At 46.2% G+C, this 17,078-nt stretch overlaps 1 protein-coding gene and 1 pseudogene across 1 annotated transcript in view; both read right to left on the reverse strand.

Annotated features, from left to right (window-relative positions):
• Positions 1-10,427, reverse strand: part of LOC124018710 (methionine synthase-like) — a gene marked incomplete at its 3' end in the record, with an annotated part of 56,228 nt that extends 45,801 nt beyond the window's left edge. Inside the window, 7 exon segments of the mRNA XM_046334060.1 lie at positions 2,386-2,445; positions 3,104-3,210; positions 5,856-5,948; positions 6,081-6,150; positions 7,596-7,685; positions 9,007-9,227; positions 10,285-10,427. Of these exon segments, the coding sequence (XP_046190016.1) occupies positions 2,386-2,445; positions 3,104-3,210; positions 5,856-5,948; positions 6,081-6,150; positions 7,596-7,685; positions 9,007-9,227; positions 10,285-10,321 (678 nt within the window).
• A 2,735-nt stretch (positions 10,428-13,162) lies between these two features.
• The window catches only part of LOC124018708, a 72,286-nt pseudogene continuing 68,370 nt past the window's right edge, over positions 13,163-17,078 (reverse strand).

The raw sequence follows: 17,078 nt of genomic DNA on the forward strand, positions 1-17,078 counted from the left end.
CTAACTGTAGGACGGTGAGAAACACAGTAACGTTATGGCTAGCAGCCTCAATTAGCCTCGTTAGCTAACTGTAGGATGGTGAGAGGCACAGTAACGTTATGGCTAGCCTCAATTAGCCTCGTTAGCTAACTGTAGGACGGTGAGAAGCACAGTCACCTTATGGCTAGCAGCTTCAATTAGCCTCGTTAGCTAACTGTAGGACGGTGAGAAGCACAGTAACGTTATGGCTAGCAGCCTCAATTAGCCTCGTTAGCTAACTGTAGGACGGTGAGAAGCACAGTAACGTTATGGCTAGCCTCAATTAGCCTCGTTAGCTAACTGTAGGACGGTGAGAAGCAAAGTAACATTATGGCTAGCAGACTCAATTAGCCTCGTTAGCTAACTGTAGGACGGTGAGAAGCACAGTAACGTTATGGCTAGCAGCCTCAATTAGCCTCGTTAGCTAACTGTAGGACGGTGAGAAGCACAGTAACGTTATGGCTAGCCTCAATTAGCCTCGTTAGCTAACTGTAGGACGGTGAGAAGCACAGTAACGTTATGGCTAGCAGCTTCAATTAGACTCATTAGCTAACTGTAGGATGGTGAGAAGCAAAGTAACATTATGGCTAGCAGACTCAATTAGCCTCGTTAGCTAACTGTAGGACGGTGAGAAGCACAGTAAAGTTATGGCTAGCAGCCTCAATTAGCCTCGTTAGCTAACTGTAGGACGGTGAGAAGCACAGTAAAGTTATGGCTAGCAGCCTCAATTAGCCTCGTTAGCTAACTGTAGGACGGTTAGAAGCATAGTAACGTTATGGCTAGCCTCAATTAGCCTCGTTAGCTAACTGTAGGACGGTGAGAAGCACAGTAACATTATGGCTAGCCTCAATTAGCCTCATTAGCTAACTGTAGGACGGTGAGAAGCACAGTAACGTTATGGCTAGCCTCAATTAGCCTCGTTAGCTAACTGTAGGACGGTGAGAAGCACAGTAACATTATGGCTAGCCTCAATTAGACTCATTAGCTAACTGTAGGACGGTGAGAAGCACAGTAACGTTATGGCTAGCCTCAATTAGCCTCGTTAGCTAACTGTAGGACGGTGAGAAGCACAGTAACATTATGGCTAGCCTCAATTAGACTCATTAGCTAACTGTAGGACGGTGAAAAGCACAGTAACGTTATGGCTAGCAGCCTCAATTAGCCTCGTTAGCTAACTGTAGGACGGTGAGAAGCACAGTAAAGTTATGGCTAGCAGCCTCAATTAGCCTCGTTAGCTAACTGTAGGACGGTTAGAAGCATAGTAACGTTATGGCTAGCCTCAATTAGCCTCGTTAGCTAACTGTAGGATGGTGAGAAGCACAGTAACATTATGGCTAGCCTCAATTAGCCTCATTAGCTAACTGTAGGACGGTGAGAAGCACAGTAACGTTATGGCTAGCCTCAATTAGCCTCGTTAGCTAACTGAAGGACGGTGAGAAGCACAGTAACATTATGGCTAGCCTCAATTAGACTCATTAGCTAACTGTAGGACGGTGAAAAGCACAGTAACGTTATGGCTAGCAGCCTCAATTAGCCTCGTTAGCTAACTGTAGGACGGTGAGAAGCACAGTAACATTATGGCTAGCCTCAATTAGCCTCGTTAGCTAACTGTAGGACGGTGAGAAGCACAGTAGTGTTATGGCTAGCCTCAATTAGCCTCGTTAGCTAACTGTAGGACGGTGAGAAGCACAGTAACATTATGGCTAGCCTCAATTAGACTCATTAGCTAACTGTAGGACGGTGAAAAGCACAGTAACGTTATGGCTAGCAGCCTCAATTAGCCTCGTTAGCTAACTGTAGGACGGTGAGAAGCACAGTAACTTTATGGCTAGCAGCCTCAATTAGCATCGTTAGCTAACTGTAGGACGGTGAGAAGCAAAGTAACATTATGGCTAGCAGACTCAATTAGCCTCGTTAGCTAACTGTAGGACGGTGAGAAGCACAGTAACATTATGGCTAGCCTCAATTAGCCTCGTTAGCTAACTGTAGGACGGTGAGAAGCACAGTAGTGTTATGGCTAGCCTCAATTAGCCTCGTTAGCTAACTGTAGGACGGTGAGAAGCACAGTAGTGTTATGGCTAGCCTCAATTAGCCTCGTTAGCTAACTGTAGGACGGTGAGAAGCACAGTAGTGTTATGGCTAGCCTCAATTAGCCTCGTTAGCTAACTATAGGACGGTGAGAAGCACAGTAACGTTATGGCTAGCAGCCTCAATTAGCCTCGTTAGCTAACTGTAGGACGGTGAGAAGCACAGTAGTGTTATGGCTAGCCTCAATTAGCCTCGTTAGCTAACTAATTGAGTAATTTAGTAATTTAACTCAGAAATATACTGGCAAGACACTGACAAAAAGACAGAATTCATACTTACAAATATAGGTCTGGGTTCGTAGCTCTCTTCAAACAGTTTGTCGATAGCAAACAGTGCTGCCTTTATGACAAGATAAAAATAAAAAAATTAATCGATACATTGATTATGATCAATTGTATGGAAACGTATGTAAAACTAGAATCACATTGATAGAAACTAGATGACAGTCAGTGATGAAGACAGTCAGTGATGATGAAGACAGTCAGTGATGATGAAGACAGTCAGTGATGATGAAGACAGTCAGTGATGATGAAGACAGTCAGTGATGATGAAGACAGTCAGTGATGAAGACAGTCAGTGGTGATGAAGACAGTCAGTGGTGATGAAGACAGTCAGTGGTGATGAAGACAGTCAGTGGTGATGAAGACAGTCAGTGGTGATGAAGACAGTCAGTGGTGAAGACAGTCAGTGGTGAAGACAGTCAGTGGTGATGACAGTCAGTGGTGAAGACAGTCAGTGGTGATGACAGTCAGTGGTGATGACAGTCAGTGGTGAAGACAGTCAGTGGTGATGAAGACAGTCAGTGATGAAGACAGTCAGTGGTGAAGACAGTCAGTGATGAAGACAGCGAGTGAAGAAGAGAAACTAGATGACAGTCAGTGATGAAGGCAGCGAGTGAAGAAGAGAAACTAGATGACAGTCAGTGATGAAGGCAGCGAGTGAAGAAGAGAAACTAGATGACAGTCAGTGATGAAGACAGCGAGTGAAGAAGGTGTACCTTGGCGTTGGCCGTGTCAAAGATGGTCTCCACCATGATAATATCCGCTCCTCCATCCAACAGACCCCGGACCTGCTCGGCGTAGGCCTCAGCCAGCTCATCAAAGGCTGAGGGGGGAAGACACACAACCACTCAGCACGGTAGCACCATCAGACAGAGTACTGTCAACTCTGGAGGTTACCAATGGTTTATCAAGAGTCCCCTGAGAGGCCTTTATAGACCCCGATTGGGTAACAGATACATAGTGTAGGTCTGATAGGGTAACAGATACATAGTGTAGGTCTGATAGGGTAACAGATACATAGTGTAGGTCTGATAGGGTAACAGATACATAGTGTAGGTCTGATAGGGTAACAGATACATAGTGTAGGTCTGAGAGGCCTTATAGACCCTGAGAGGGTAACAGATACATAGTGTAGGTCTGAGAGGATAACAGATACATAGTGTAGGTCTGATAGGGTAACAGATACATAGTGTAGGTCTGAGAGGCCTTATAGACCCTGATAGGGTAACAGATACATAGTGTAGGACTGATAGGATAACAGATACATAGTGTAGGTCTGAGAGGGTAACAGATACATAGTGTAGGTCTGATAGGGTAACAGATACATAGTGTAGGTCTGAGAGGGTAACAGATACATAGTGTAGGTCTGAGAGGCCTTATAGACCCTGATAGGGTAACAGATACATAGTGTAGGTCTGAGAGGGTAACAGATACATAGTGTAGGTCTGATAGGGTAACAGATACATAGTGTAGGTCTGATAGGATAACAGATACATAGTGTAGGACTGACAGGGTAACATATACATAGTGTAGGTCTGATAGGCCTTTATAGACCCTGAGAGGGTAACAGATACATAGTGTAGGTCTGAGAGGCCTTTATAGACCCTGATAGGATAACAGATACATAGTGTAGGTCTGAGAGGGTAACAGATACATAGTGTAGGTCTGAGAGGCCTTATAGACCCTGATAGGATAACAGATACATAGTGTAGGTCTGAGAGGCCTTTATAGACCCCGATAGGGTAACAGATACATAGTGTAGGTCTGAGAGGGTAACAGATACATAGTGTAGGTCTGAGAGGGTAACAGATACATAGTGTAGGTCTGATAGGGTAACAGATACATAGTGTAGGTCTGATAGGGTAACAGATACATAGTGTAGGTCTGATAGGGTAACAGATACATAGTGTAGGTCTGAGAGGGTAACAGATACATAGTGTAGGTCTGAGAGGGTAACAGATACATAGTGTAGGTCTGAGAGGGTAACAGATACATAGTGTAGGTCTGAGAGGCCTTTATAGACCCCGATAGGGTAACAGATACATAGTGTAGGTCTGAGAGGGTAACAGATACATAGTGTAGGTCTGAGAGGGTAACAGATCATAGTGTAGGTCTGAGGGTAACAGATACATAGTGTAGGTCTGAGAGGGTAACAGATACATAGTGTAGGTCTGAGAGGCCTTTATAGACCCCGATAGGGTAACAGATACATAGTGTAGGTCTGAGAGGGTAACAGATACATAGTGTAGGTCTGAGAGGGTAACAGATACATAGTGTAGGTCTGAGAGGGTAACAGATACATAGTGTAGGTCTGAGAGGGTAACAGATACATAGTGTAGGTCTGATAGGGTAACAGATACATAGTGTAGGTCTGAGAGGGTAACAGATACATAGTGTAGGTCTGAGAGGGTAACAAATACATAGTGTAGGTCTGAGAGGCCTTTATAGACCCCGATAGGGTAACAGATACATAGTGTAGGTCTGAGAGGGTAACAGATACATAGTGTAGGTCTGAGAGGGTAACAGATACATAGTGTAGGTCTGAGAGGGTAACAGATACATAGTGTAGGTCTGAGAGGGTAACAGATACATAGTGTAGGTCTGATAGGGTAACAGATACATAGTGTAGGACTGAGAGGGTAACAGATACATAGTGTAGGTCTGAGAGGGTAACAGATACATAGTGTAGGTCTGAGAGGGTAACAGATACATAGTGTAGGTCTGAGAGGGTAACAGATACATAGTGTAGGTCTGAGAGGGTAACAGATACATAGTGTAGGTCTGAGAGGCCTTATAGACCCTGATAGGGTAACAGATACATAGTGTAGGTCTGAGAGGGTAACAGATACATAGTGTAGGTCTGAGAGGCCTTATAGACCCTGATAGGGTAACAGATACATAGTGTAGGTCTGAGAGGGTAACAGATACATAGTGTAGGTCTGATAGGGTAACAGATACATAGTGTAGGTCTGAGAGGCCTTATAGACCCTGATAGGGTAACAGATACATAGTGTAGGTCTGAGAGGGTAACAGATACATAGTGTAGGTCTGAGAGGCCTTATAGACCCTGATAGGGTAACAGATACATAGTGTAGGTCTGAGAGGCCTTATAGACCCTGATAGGGTAACAGATACATAGTGTAGGTCTGACAGGGTAACAGATACATAGTGTAGGTCTGAGAGGGTAACAGATACATAGTGTAGGTCTGAGAGGCCTTATAGACCCTGATAGGGTAACAGATACATAGTGTAGGTCTGAGAGGCCTTATAGACCCTGATAGGGTAACAGATACATAGTGTAGGTCTGAGAGGCCTTATAGACCCTGATAGGATAACAGACAGCTATATAGCGCAGGTCTGTAGTGACATGTCACCACTGTAAGGGGAAAACACCTGCCAATCTGCCACTTTGCAGTGACATCAGTAGAAAGACAAGGAAGAAGCATAAACAACAAGCTGATCTCTTACTGACGTTCCTGAAGTCTGGTCTTTCCACTGAGGGAGACACAGACAGGGTTTTATTGGTGGGGCCCACGGCGCCCGCCACGTATCTCTTACAACCTGGTAATAAAAAAACAAAAGGTTTGTGAGTTACAAACACGGAAACACACATCTACTACACGCAATGTTGTCAATGTCAAATAGGGTTGTTTTTTTTCCTCCAATGACGATACTTTATCTTTATCAGCTGACCTGTCTGGTTGGTGATGTCATCTGCTGCTTTCCTGGCTATTTCTGCTGACACCTTGTTCATACGATAAGCCTGGGAAAACATCAGGGAGTCAAACAACCCTCTGCTGACACCTTGTTCATACGATAAGCCTGGGAAAACATCAGGGAGTCAAACAACCCTCTGCTGACACCATGTTCATACGATAAGCCTGGGAAAACATCAGGGAGTCAAACAACCCTCTGCTGACACCTTGTTCATACGATAAGCCTGGGAAAACATCAGGGAGTCAAACAACCCTCTGCTGACACCTTGTTCATACGATAAGCCTGGGAAAACATCAGGGAGTCAAACAACCCTCTGCTGACACCTTGTTCATACGATAAGCCTGGGAAAACATCAGGGAGTCAAACAACCCTCTGCTGACACCTTGTTCATACGATAAGCCTGGGAAAACATCAGGGAGTCAAACAACCCTCTGCTGACACCTTGTTCATACGATAAGCCTGGGAAAACATCAGGGAGTCAAACAACCCTCTGCTGACACCTTGTTCATACGATAAGCCTGGGAAAACATCAGGGAGTCAAACAACCCTCTGCTGACACCTTGTTCATACGATAAGCCTGGGAAAACATCAGGGAGTCAAACAACCCTCTGCTGACACCTTGTTCATACGATAAGCCTGGGAAAACATCAGGGAGTCAAACAACCCTCTGCTGACACCTTGTTCATACGATAAGCCTGGGAAAACATCAGGGAGTCAAACAACCCTCTGCTGACACCTTGTTCATACGATAAGCCTGAGAAAACATCAGGGAGTCAAACAACCCTCTGCTGACACCTTGTTCATACGATAAGCCTGGGAAAACATCACGGAGTCAAACAACCCTCTGCTGACACCTTGTTCATACGATAAGCCTGGGAAAACATCAGGGAGTCAAACAACCCTCTGCTGACACCTTGTTCATACGATAAGCCTGGGAAAACATCAGGGAGTCAAACAACCCTCTGCTGACACCTTGTTCATACGATAAGCCTGAGAAAACATCAGGGAGTCAAACAACCCTCTGCTGACACCTTGTTCATACGATAAGCCTGAGAAAACATCAGGGAGTCAAACAACCTGAATGAATGAGTGAGACATTTATTGTGTCACGTCACCTTTAGAAACCCATCCCTTTCTGACGACATGTGATCTGATGTTGCGATAACAGCTTCTGATTGGTGATCTGATGTTGCGATAACAGTTTCTGATTGGTGATCTGATGTTGCGATAACAGCTTCTGATTGGTGATCTGATGTTGCGATAACAGCTTCTGATTGGTGATCTGATGTTGTGATAACAGCTTCTGATTGGTGATCTGATGTTGTGATAACAGCTTCTGATTGGTGATGTGATGTTGCGATAAAAGCTTCTGATTGGTGATCTGATGTTGCGATAACAGCTTCTGATTGGTGATCTGATGTTGCGATAACAGCTTCTGATTGCTCATCGGAGTGTTATTCTACAGACCGCCCCCTGACCCCGTTGTCTTACCAAGTGTTCCAGTCCGTAGTCGGCCTGGGCGATACAGGTGCTACTGAAAGTGTTGGTCTCAATGATGTCTGCCCCGGCCAGCAGGTATTCCTAGGAACAAACACAAGAGAGGAACGTCAATGCTTATCCACGCAGCAGAGTTTCACCAAACAAAACGAGGTCATCTCATCCTGTCCTCCAGTCTCTCTCTCCCACATAAAGAGGTCATCTCATCCTGTCCGCCCGTCTCTCTCTCCCACAAAAAGAGGTCATCTCATCCTGTCCTCCAGTCTCTCTCTCCCACATAAAGAGGTCATCTCATCCTGTCCGCCCGTCTCTCTCTCCCACATAAAGAGGTCATCTCATCCTGTCCGCCCGTCTCTCTCTCCCACAAAAAGAGGTCATCTCATCCTGTCCTCCAGTCTCTCTCTCCCACATAAAGAGGTCATCTCATCCTGTCCGCCAGTCTCTCTCTCCCACATAAAGAGGTCATCTCATCCTGTCCGCCAGTCTCTCTCTCCCACATAAAGAGGTCATCTCATCCTGTCCGCCAGTCTCTCTCTCCCACAAAAAGACCGGAAATACGTCTCAATAACAGATCAACAATTCTAGGTGCAGGTTAATTATTACTAGGGCGTAACAGACAGGTGCATTTTAATTTAACCAGGCAAGTCAGTTAAGAACAAATTCATATTTGCAATGACGGTCTAGGAACAGTGGGTTAACTGCCTGTTCAGGGGCAGAACGACAGATTTCTACCTTGTCCGCTCGGGGATTTGAACTTGCAACCTTTCGGTGTGTTGGTGTCCTGGATAACGTGAACCACTCTTTAACTCCACTGACCGTACCTTGTGTATATTGTAGATGACATCACCGTACCTTGTGTGTATTGTAGATGACATCACCGTACCTTGTGTGTATTGTAGATGACATCACCGTACCTTGTGTGTATTGTAGATGACATCACCGTACCTTGTGTATATTGTAGATGACATCACCGTACCTTGTGTATATTGTAGATGACATCACTGTACCTTGTGTATATTGTAGATGACATCACCGTACCTTGTGTATATTGTAGATGACATCACCGTACCTTGTGTATATTGTAGATGACATCACCGTACCTTGTGCATGTTGTAGATGACATCACCGTACCTTGTGCATGTTGTAGATGACATCACCGTACCTTGTGCATGTTGTAGATGACATCACTGTACCTTTTTACATTTACATTTAAGTCATTTAGCAGACGCTCTTATCCAGAGCGACTTACAAATTGGTGCATTCACCTTATGACATCCAGTGGAACAGTCACTTTACAATAGTGCATCTAAATCTTAAAGGGTATTCCTTAAAGAGGTGGGGTTTCAGGTGTATATTGTAGATGACATCCCGTACCTTGTGTATATTGTAGATGACATCACCGTACCTTGTGTATATTGTAGATGACGTCACTCTGTGTGATGCTCAGCAGGTCGTTGTTGCCCTTCAGGCTGTGGGTGTGGTCTTTAAACTCCTCCCCCCTGAAGTGCTCCTCCTCCAATCGCCTCTCCTGGATCATGGTGCCCATCCCTCCATCTAGTATCATGATCCTCTTCCCCAACAGCTCCCTGAGCTCAGCCTCTAGGGCAGGTCTGCTAGGGCCACTACCTGAGGTAAGCAACATATTACATGATAAATATGTTCCCTTCCCTCCATCTAGTATCATGATCCTCTTCCTCAACAGCTCCCTGAGCTCAGCCTCTAGTGAAGCTCTGCAGTTAGCATAGTACATGTTAATATGGTTATATAAACTGGTTGAGAGAATGCCAGGCTGTCATTTAAGGCAAAGGGTGGCTACTTTGAAGAATCGCAAATGTAAAATATATTTTGATTTGTTTTATCACTTTTTTGGTTACTACATGATTCCATATGTGTTATTCCATAGTTGATGTCTTCACTATTATTCTACAATGTAGAAAATAGTTTTAAAAATCAAATAAAGAAAAACCCTGGAATGAGTAGGTGTGTCCTAACCTTTGACTGGTACTGTGTATATATATATATATAATATTTCTGTGGAGGGGGGTTGATCTACAAAAGACCCACCAGTTGTCCATTACCGAGACAAGATGTTCGTTAACTCGCTTGTTTACAGGGAAGTGGTTTACACGTGTCAGGGGTGTATTCATTACGCCTGTTCAGTTGTAAAACGTTTCTTAAAATGGAAACAAACGGAACGGAGATAAGACTTACATGAATTTGTCCAATGGAAACAGTAGTTACACCTTTTGCAACTAAAACGAGAGTATATATATTCTACAAATTCAGTTCAACTCGAGTTTTTACAAATAACACCAGAGTTTCTATTGGATAAATGCCGGTCCCCCGTTTCGTTTCCGTCCGGTTCTGGAAACGTTTGGTGTCCTGACATTGCGACCCAAGTTACTATCTATCTCTCTCTGCCCGTGTTTTGCTGACGTTACTCTACCAGGCAGGGGAACATGCAGACAGCACATGTTGACTAGCTGCTATGTAGCTATCAATCTATCAATCTATCTATGAATAAATAAAAACGTTTGGCATTTAGGGTAGCTGGATGGAAAAACGTTGACGTGGATATGCAGCAAACTAACCAACTGCAACTAATCGAGCCAGTCATTGACAGCTGCTCGGCAGCCAGCTCCTCTCTAGCTAAATACTAAACCAGGAAGTTGCAACAGTTTACCTTTTGTTGTTGAACTCTCATATATTGTAGGAGCCATGGCGTTGTAATTCTCCTTCTTCTTCTTTTGCTTGTCTTAACTGCAAAGGAACAAAAAGTGTCTGAAGAGAGCAACCAACTCTGACCCCGCCGGCGGCCGCTTGTCAACTCAATGTCCATAAATCACTCTCCTCCGTCTGGCGTGGAGGAGCTGCACAACCACGCAGGCTGAGCCTACGCTGCACGCTGCGGAACCACGCTGCACGCTGCGGAACCACGCTGCACGCTGCGGAACCACGCTGCACGCTGCGGAACCACGCTGCACGCTGCGGAACGAACCACGCTGCACGCTGCGGAACGAACCACGCTGCACGCTGCGGAACGAACCACGCTGCACGCTGCGGAACGAACCACACGAACCACGCTGCACGCTGCGGAACCACGCATGCGCAACCACTGCAGAACCACACGCTGCAGAACTACGCAGGCGCAACCACTGCAGAACCACACGCTGCAGAACTACGCAGGCGCAACCACTGCAGAACCACACGCTGCAGAACTACGCAGGCGCAACCACTGCAGAACCACGCAGGCGCAACCACTGCAGAACCACACGCTGCAGAACCACACGCTGCAGAACCACACGCTGCGGAACCACGCATGCGCAGGTTTGATTGAGCAACATTCAGGTCCTTCCAGGAGAAGAACGACAACGATATGACGTGCCTGTACCTATCTGATTACATGTTGTAGGTGTCCGCTCTCTGAAAGGGAACGCTGCTTTGACACAGATTACAAAGCCTTTTATTTAAATAAGGCGTTTCAAATCATGTCTTGAAAATGTATTGATTTCGATTGATGTTATTTTCTTCGTTACTTGACAAAACCTAGAAAGTAAAACCTGAAGGGGGAAAAACATGTCCTAAAAGAATCAAAAAGTCCATCTGCCCGTATTGTCCCGTTTTCAACAGGTATCACTCGGATATTCAAAACGTCCAGCTACAACAGAAGAAAAACAACCAAGACGTTTTAATCACAAGAGTTTATTTTCTGCTCGTTTGCCTTAACACTTAGTAACGCTTCATAACTTCAGACTCCACACCGGCTGCTGAGGGGACTAGAAATGTTGTAGTTTTACCCAGACAAAACAGTTCGTTATTTTACAGTTATATTATTTTTGTTTCTGGCATCAACACAGCCTAGTTTCTGCCATATCATGAGGCTCTGGGGTGAAAGTTCCCCCGAGGTACAGACCTAGGATCAGGTTCCCCTCCCCCAAGTTAGACACAAAACATTAATGGGGAGAAACGCTAGACTGACTCCAAATCAGTTTCAGGGGAAACTTGACTCTACTCTAATCAGGAAACCCAAGTTTTCACTCGTTTTGACAATAAATAGTACTGCAGTTCTGACATACTGGTAGCCTGGGTGGATTATAATGTAGTCTGGGGGATTATAATGTAGTCTGGGGGGATTATAATGTAGCCTGGGGGGATTATAATGTAGCCTGGGGGGGATTATAATGTAGTCTGGGGGGGATTATAATGTAGTCTGGGGTGGATTATAATGTAGCCTGGGTGGATTATAATGTAGCCTGGGTGAATTATAATGTAGTCTGGGGTGGATTATAATGTAGTCTGGGGGGATTATAATGTAGCCTGGGTGGATTATAATGTAGCCTGGGTGGATTATAATGTAGCCTGGGTGAATTATAATGTAGTCTGGGGTGGATTATAATGTAGCCTGGGTGGATTATAATGTAGTCTGGGGTGGATTATAATGTAGCCTGTGTGGATTATAATGTAGCCTGGGTGAATTATAATGTAGTCTGGGGTGGATTATAATGTAGCCTGTGTGGATTATAATGTAGCCTGGGTGGATTATAATGTAGCCTGGGTGGATTATAATGTAGCCTGGGGGGATTATAATGTAGCCTGGGTGGATTATAATGTAGCCTGGGGGGATTATAATGTAGCCTGGGTGGATTATAATGTAGTCTGGGGTGGATTATAATGTAGCCTGGAGGGAGATTATAATGTAGTCTGGGGTGGATTATAATGTAGCCTGGGTGGATTATAATGTAGTCTGGGGTGGATTATAATGTAGCCTGGGTGGATTATAATGTAGTCTGGGGTGGATTATAATGTAGCCTGGGGGGAGATTATAATGTAGTCTGGGGGGATTATAATGTAGTCTGGGGGGATTATAATGTAGCCTGGGTGGATTATAATGTAGCCTGGGGGGATTATAATGTAGTCTGGGGTGGATTATAATGTAGCCTGGGGGGATTATAATGTAGCCTGGGTGGATTATAATGTAGCCTGGGGGGAGATTATAATGTAGCCTGGGTGGATTATAATGTAGTCTGGGGTGGATTATAATGTAGCCTGTGTGGATTATAATGTAGCCTGGGTGGATTATAATGTAGCCTGTGTGGATTATAATGTAGCCTGGGTGGATTATAATGTAGTCTGGGGTGGATTATAATGTAGCCTGTGTGGATTATAATGTAGCCTGGGTGGATTATAATGTAGCCTGGGTGGATTATAATGTAGCCTGGGTGGATTATAATGTAGCCTGGGGGGATTATAATGTAGCCTGGGTGGATTATAATGTAGCCTGGGGGGATTATAATGTAGCCTGGAGGGAGATTATAATGTAGTCTGGGGTGGATTATAATGTAGCCTGGGGGGATTATAATGTAGTCTGGGGTGGATTATAATGTAGGGGTGGATTATAATGTAGCCTGGGTGGATTATAATGTAGCCTGGGTGGATTATAATGTAGCCTGGGGGGGGGGGGTGGATTATAATGTAGCCTGGGTGGATTATAATGTAGCCTGGGGGGATTATAATGTAGCCTGGGTGGATTATAATGTAGCCTGGGGGGATTATAATGTAGCCTGGGTGGATTATAATGTAGTCTGGGGTGGATTATAATGTAGCCTGGGTGGATTATAATGTAGTCTTATTTTATTTTTTTATCTAGTGAATGAATCCTGCTCAGTCCTTTGAAATAAATATTTCTCCCTACTCTTTAAAAATCATACACTCATGAAACAGCTTTAAAATGCTTTGTATTTCTCAAAAATATAACTCCCTTTAGTACCGGTCAAAATACGAATCATTTTAGAGGTAAATGTGTGGAACAAAACGGAGCGAGACTGACACAAGGTCAGGGTGCATTTCTGGTGTGTGAAGCTAGAGGTCACTCTCCCCATAGAGGGCCGTGGAGAAGGCAGTGTAGTCCAGAGCCCCTGGGACCCCGTCAGGCCCATTGTACAGGGGCATCCTGGAGATACAGTACTCTGCCTGCTCAGGGGGCAGCTCTCTACGCAGCTCCTCCAGCAGGATGAAGGGCTATGGAAAAGGATACAACACAGAGTGAAACACATTTGAGATGACGTCGTAAAATAGACTTTAAAATAAATTGTGACGTGACTTGACTAGGGAGAGAGAGAAAGCATGCACGAGACGGATAAAGGAAAGGGGTGAAAGAGGAAGAGACAGAGAGAGACAGAGAGGAAGCGAGTGAGAGAGACAGACAGAGACAGAGAGGAAGCCAGTGAGAGAGACAGAGAGGAAGCGAGTGAGAGAGACACAGAGGAAGCGAGTGAGAGAGACACAGAGGAAGCGAGTGAGAGAGACAGAGAGGAAGCCAGTGAGAGAGACAGAAAGGAAGCGAGTGAGAGAGACAGAGAGGAAGCGAGTGAGAGAGACACAGAGGAAGCGAGTGACAGAGACAGAGAGGAAGCGAGTGAGAGAGACAGAGAGGAAGCCAGTGAGAGAGACAGAGAGGAAGCGAGTGACAGAGACAGAGAGGAAGCGAGTGAGAGAGACAGAGAGGAAGCGAGTGAGAGAGACAGAGAGGACGCGAGTGAGAGAGACACAGAGGAAGCGAGTGAGACAGACAGAGAGGAAGCGAGTGAGAGAGACAGAGAGGAAGCGAGTGAGAGACACAGAGGAAGCAAGTGAGAGAGACAGAGAGGAAGCGAGTGAGAGACACATAGGAAGCGTGTGAGAGAGACAGAGAGGAAGCCAGTGAGAGAGACAGAGAGAAAGCGAGTGAGAGAGACAGAGAGGAAGCGAGTGAGAGAGACAGAGAGGAAGCGAGTGAGAGAGACACAGAGGAAGCGTGTGAGAGAGACAGAGAGGAAGCGAGTGAGAGAGACAGAGAGGAAGCGAGTGAGACAGACAGAGAGGAAGCGAGTGAGAGAGACAGAGAGGAAGCGAGTGAGAGACACAGAGGAAGCGAGTAAGAGAGACAGACAGAGACAGAGAGGAAGCGAGTGAGACAGACAGAGAGGAAGCGAGTGAGAGAGACACAGAGGAAGCGAGTGAGAGAGACAGAGAGGAAGCGAGTGAGAGAGACACAGAGGAAGCGTGTGAGAGAGACAGAGAGGAAGCCAGTGAGAGAGACAGAGAGAAAGCGAGTGAGAGAGACAGAGAGGAAGCGAGTGAGAGAGACAGAGAGGAAGCGAGTGAGAGACACGGAGGAAGCGAGTGAGAGAGACAGACAGAGACAGAGAGGAAGCGAGTAAAAGAGACACAGAGGAAGCGAGTGAGAGAGACACAGAGGAAGCCAGTGAGAGACACAGAGGAAGCCAGTGAGAGACACAGAGGAAGCCAGTGAGAGACAGCGAGGAAGCCAGTGAGACAGACAGAGAGGAAGCGAGTGAGAGAGACACAGAGGAAGCGTGTGAGAGAGACAGAGAGGAAGCGAGTGAGACAGACAGAGAGGAAGCCAGTGAGAGAGACACAGAGGAAGCCAGTGAGAGAGACAGAGAGGAAGCGAGTGAGAGAAACACAGAGGAAGCGTGTGAGAGAGACAGAGAGGAAGCGAGTGAGACAGACAGAGAGGAAGCCAGTGAGAGAGACACAGAGGAAGCCAGTGAGAGAGACAGAGAGGAAGCCAGTGAGAGAGACATAGAGGAAGCCAGTGAGAGAGACAGAGAGGAAGCGAGTGAGAGAGACACAGAGGAAGCCAGTGAGAGAGACAGAGAGGAAGCCAGTGAGAGAGACAGAGAGGAAGCCAGTGAGAGAGACAGAGAGGAAGTGAGTGATACAGACAGAGACACAGAGGAAGCGAGTGAGAGAGACACAGAGACAGAGAGGAAGCGAGTGAGAGAGACAGAGAGGACGTGAGTGAGAGAGACAGAGAGAAAGCGAGGGAGCGAGACAGACAGAGACACGGGAAGCGAGTGAGAGAGACAGAGAGGAAGCGAGTGAGGGAGACAGAGAGGACGTGAGTGAGAGAGACAGAGAGGACGCAAGTGAGAGAGACAGAGAGGAAGCGAGTGAGACAGACAGAGAGGAAGCCAGTGAGAGAGACACAGAGGAAGCCAGTGAGAGACACACAGAGGAAGCGAGTGAGAGAGACAGAGAGGAAGCGAGTGAGAGACACAGAGAGGAAGCGAGTGAGAGAGACAGAGAGAAAGCGAGTGAGAGAGACAGACAGAGACAGAGAGGAAGCGAGTGAGTGAGAGAGACAGAGAGGAAGCCAGTGAGAGAGACAGAGAGGAAGCGAGTGACAGAGACAGAGAGGAAGCCAGTGAGAGAGACAGAGAGGAAGCCAGTGAGAGAGACAGAGAGGACGCGAGTGAGAGAGACAGAGAGGAAGTGAGTGAGAGAGACACAGAGGAAGCCAGTGAGAGAGACACAGAGGAAGTGAGTGAGTGAGAGAGACAGAGAGGAAGCGAGTGAGAGAGAGAGACAGACAGAGTCAGAGAGGAAGCGAGTGAGAGAGACAGAGAGGAAGCGAGTGAGAGAGACACAGAGGAAGTGAGTGAGAGAGACAGAGAGGAAGACAGAGAGGAAGCCAGTGAGAGAGACACAGAGGAAGCCAGTGAGAGAGACAGACAGAGACAGAGAGGAAGCCAGTGAGAGAGACAGACAGAGACAGAGAGGAAGCCAGTGAGAGAGACAGACAGAGACAGAGAGGAAGCGAGTGAGAGAGACAGAAAGGAAGCCAGTGAGAGAGACAGAGAGGAAGCCAGTGAGAGAGACAGAGAGGAAGCCAGTGAGAGAGACAGAGAGGAAGCGAGTGAGAGAGACAGAAAGGAAGCCAGTGAGAGAGACAGAGAGGAAGCCAGTGAGAGAGACAGAAAGGAAGCCAGTGAGAGAGACAGAAAGGAAGCCAGTGAGAGAGACAGAGAGGAAGCCAGTGAGAGAGACAGAGAGGAAGCCAGTGAGAGAGACAGAGAGGAAGCCAGTGAGAGAGACAGACAGAGAGCCATCACTGATCTGGAACCAGGATTGAGTCAATCATCACTTCCCACCTTATCAGCAGCCAGGATCTTGAAGGAGGCGAGGACCTGCTCTGAGGTGTCTGAGTCGGACGTCTCTCTAGTCATGAAGTCAACGAAGGACTGGAAGGTCACCTTGTTGGACCCGTTGGGATCCACTAGAGACATGATGCGGGCAAACTCAGACTCTCCCTACAAATCACAGAGCAGAGTGGAACCCAGGCTACAGCATGACAACAGACACATTGATTTAAGCCAGGTCCCAGATCTGTTTGTGCTGTCTTGCCAATACATATGGTCATTGTCAGGTGACATAACAAACTGATCTGGAACCAGGCTAACATTGAGTCAATCAGGTTGAGAATAACAGACAGATAAGATGGCTGTGCTACTCATGTCCTACCTGGTAAAGGGTAATGTTTGATACATTACTCATGTCCTACCTGGTAAAGGGTAATGTTTGATACATTACTCATGTCCTACCTGATAAAGGGTAATGTTTGATACATTACTCATGTCCTACCTGATATGATACATTACTCATGTCCGACCTGATAAAGGGTAATGTTTGATA

The sequence above is a fragment of the Oncorhynchus gorbuscha genome, unplaced genomic scaffold (genome assembly GCF_021184085.1).
Source record: "Oncorhynchus gorbuscha isolate QuinsamMale2020 ecotype Even-year unplaced genomic scaffold, OgorEven_v1.0 Un_scaffold_569, whole genome shotgun sequence".
Lineage (NCBI taxonomy): Eukaryota > Metazoa > Chordata > Actinopteri > Salmoniformes > Salmonidae > Oncorhynchus > Oncorhynchus gorbuscha.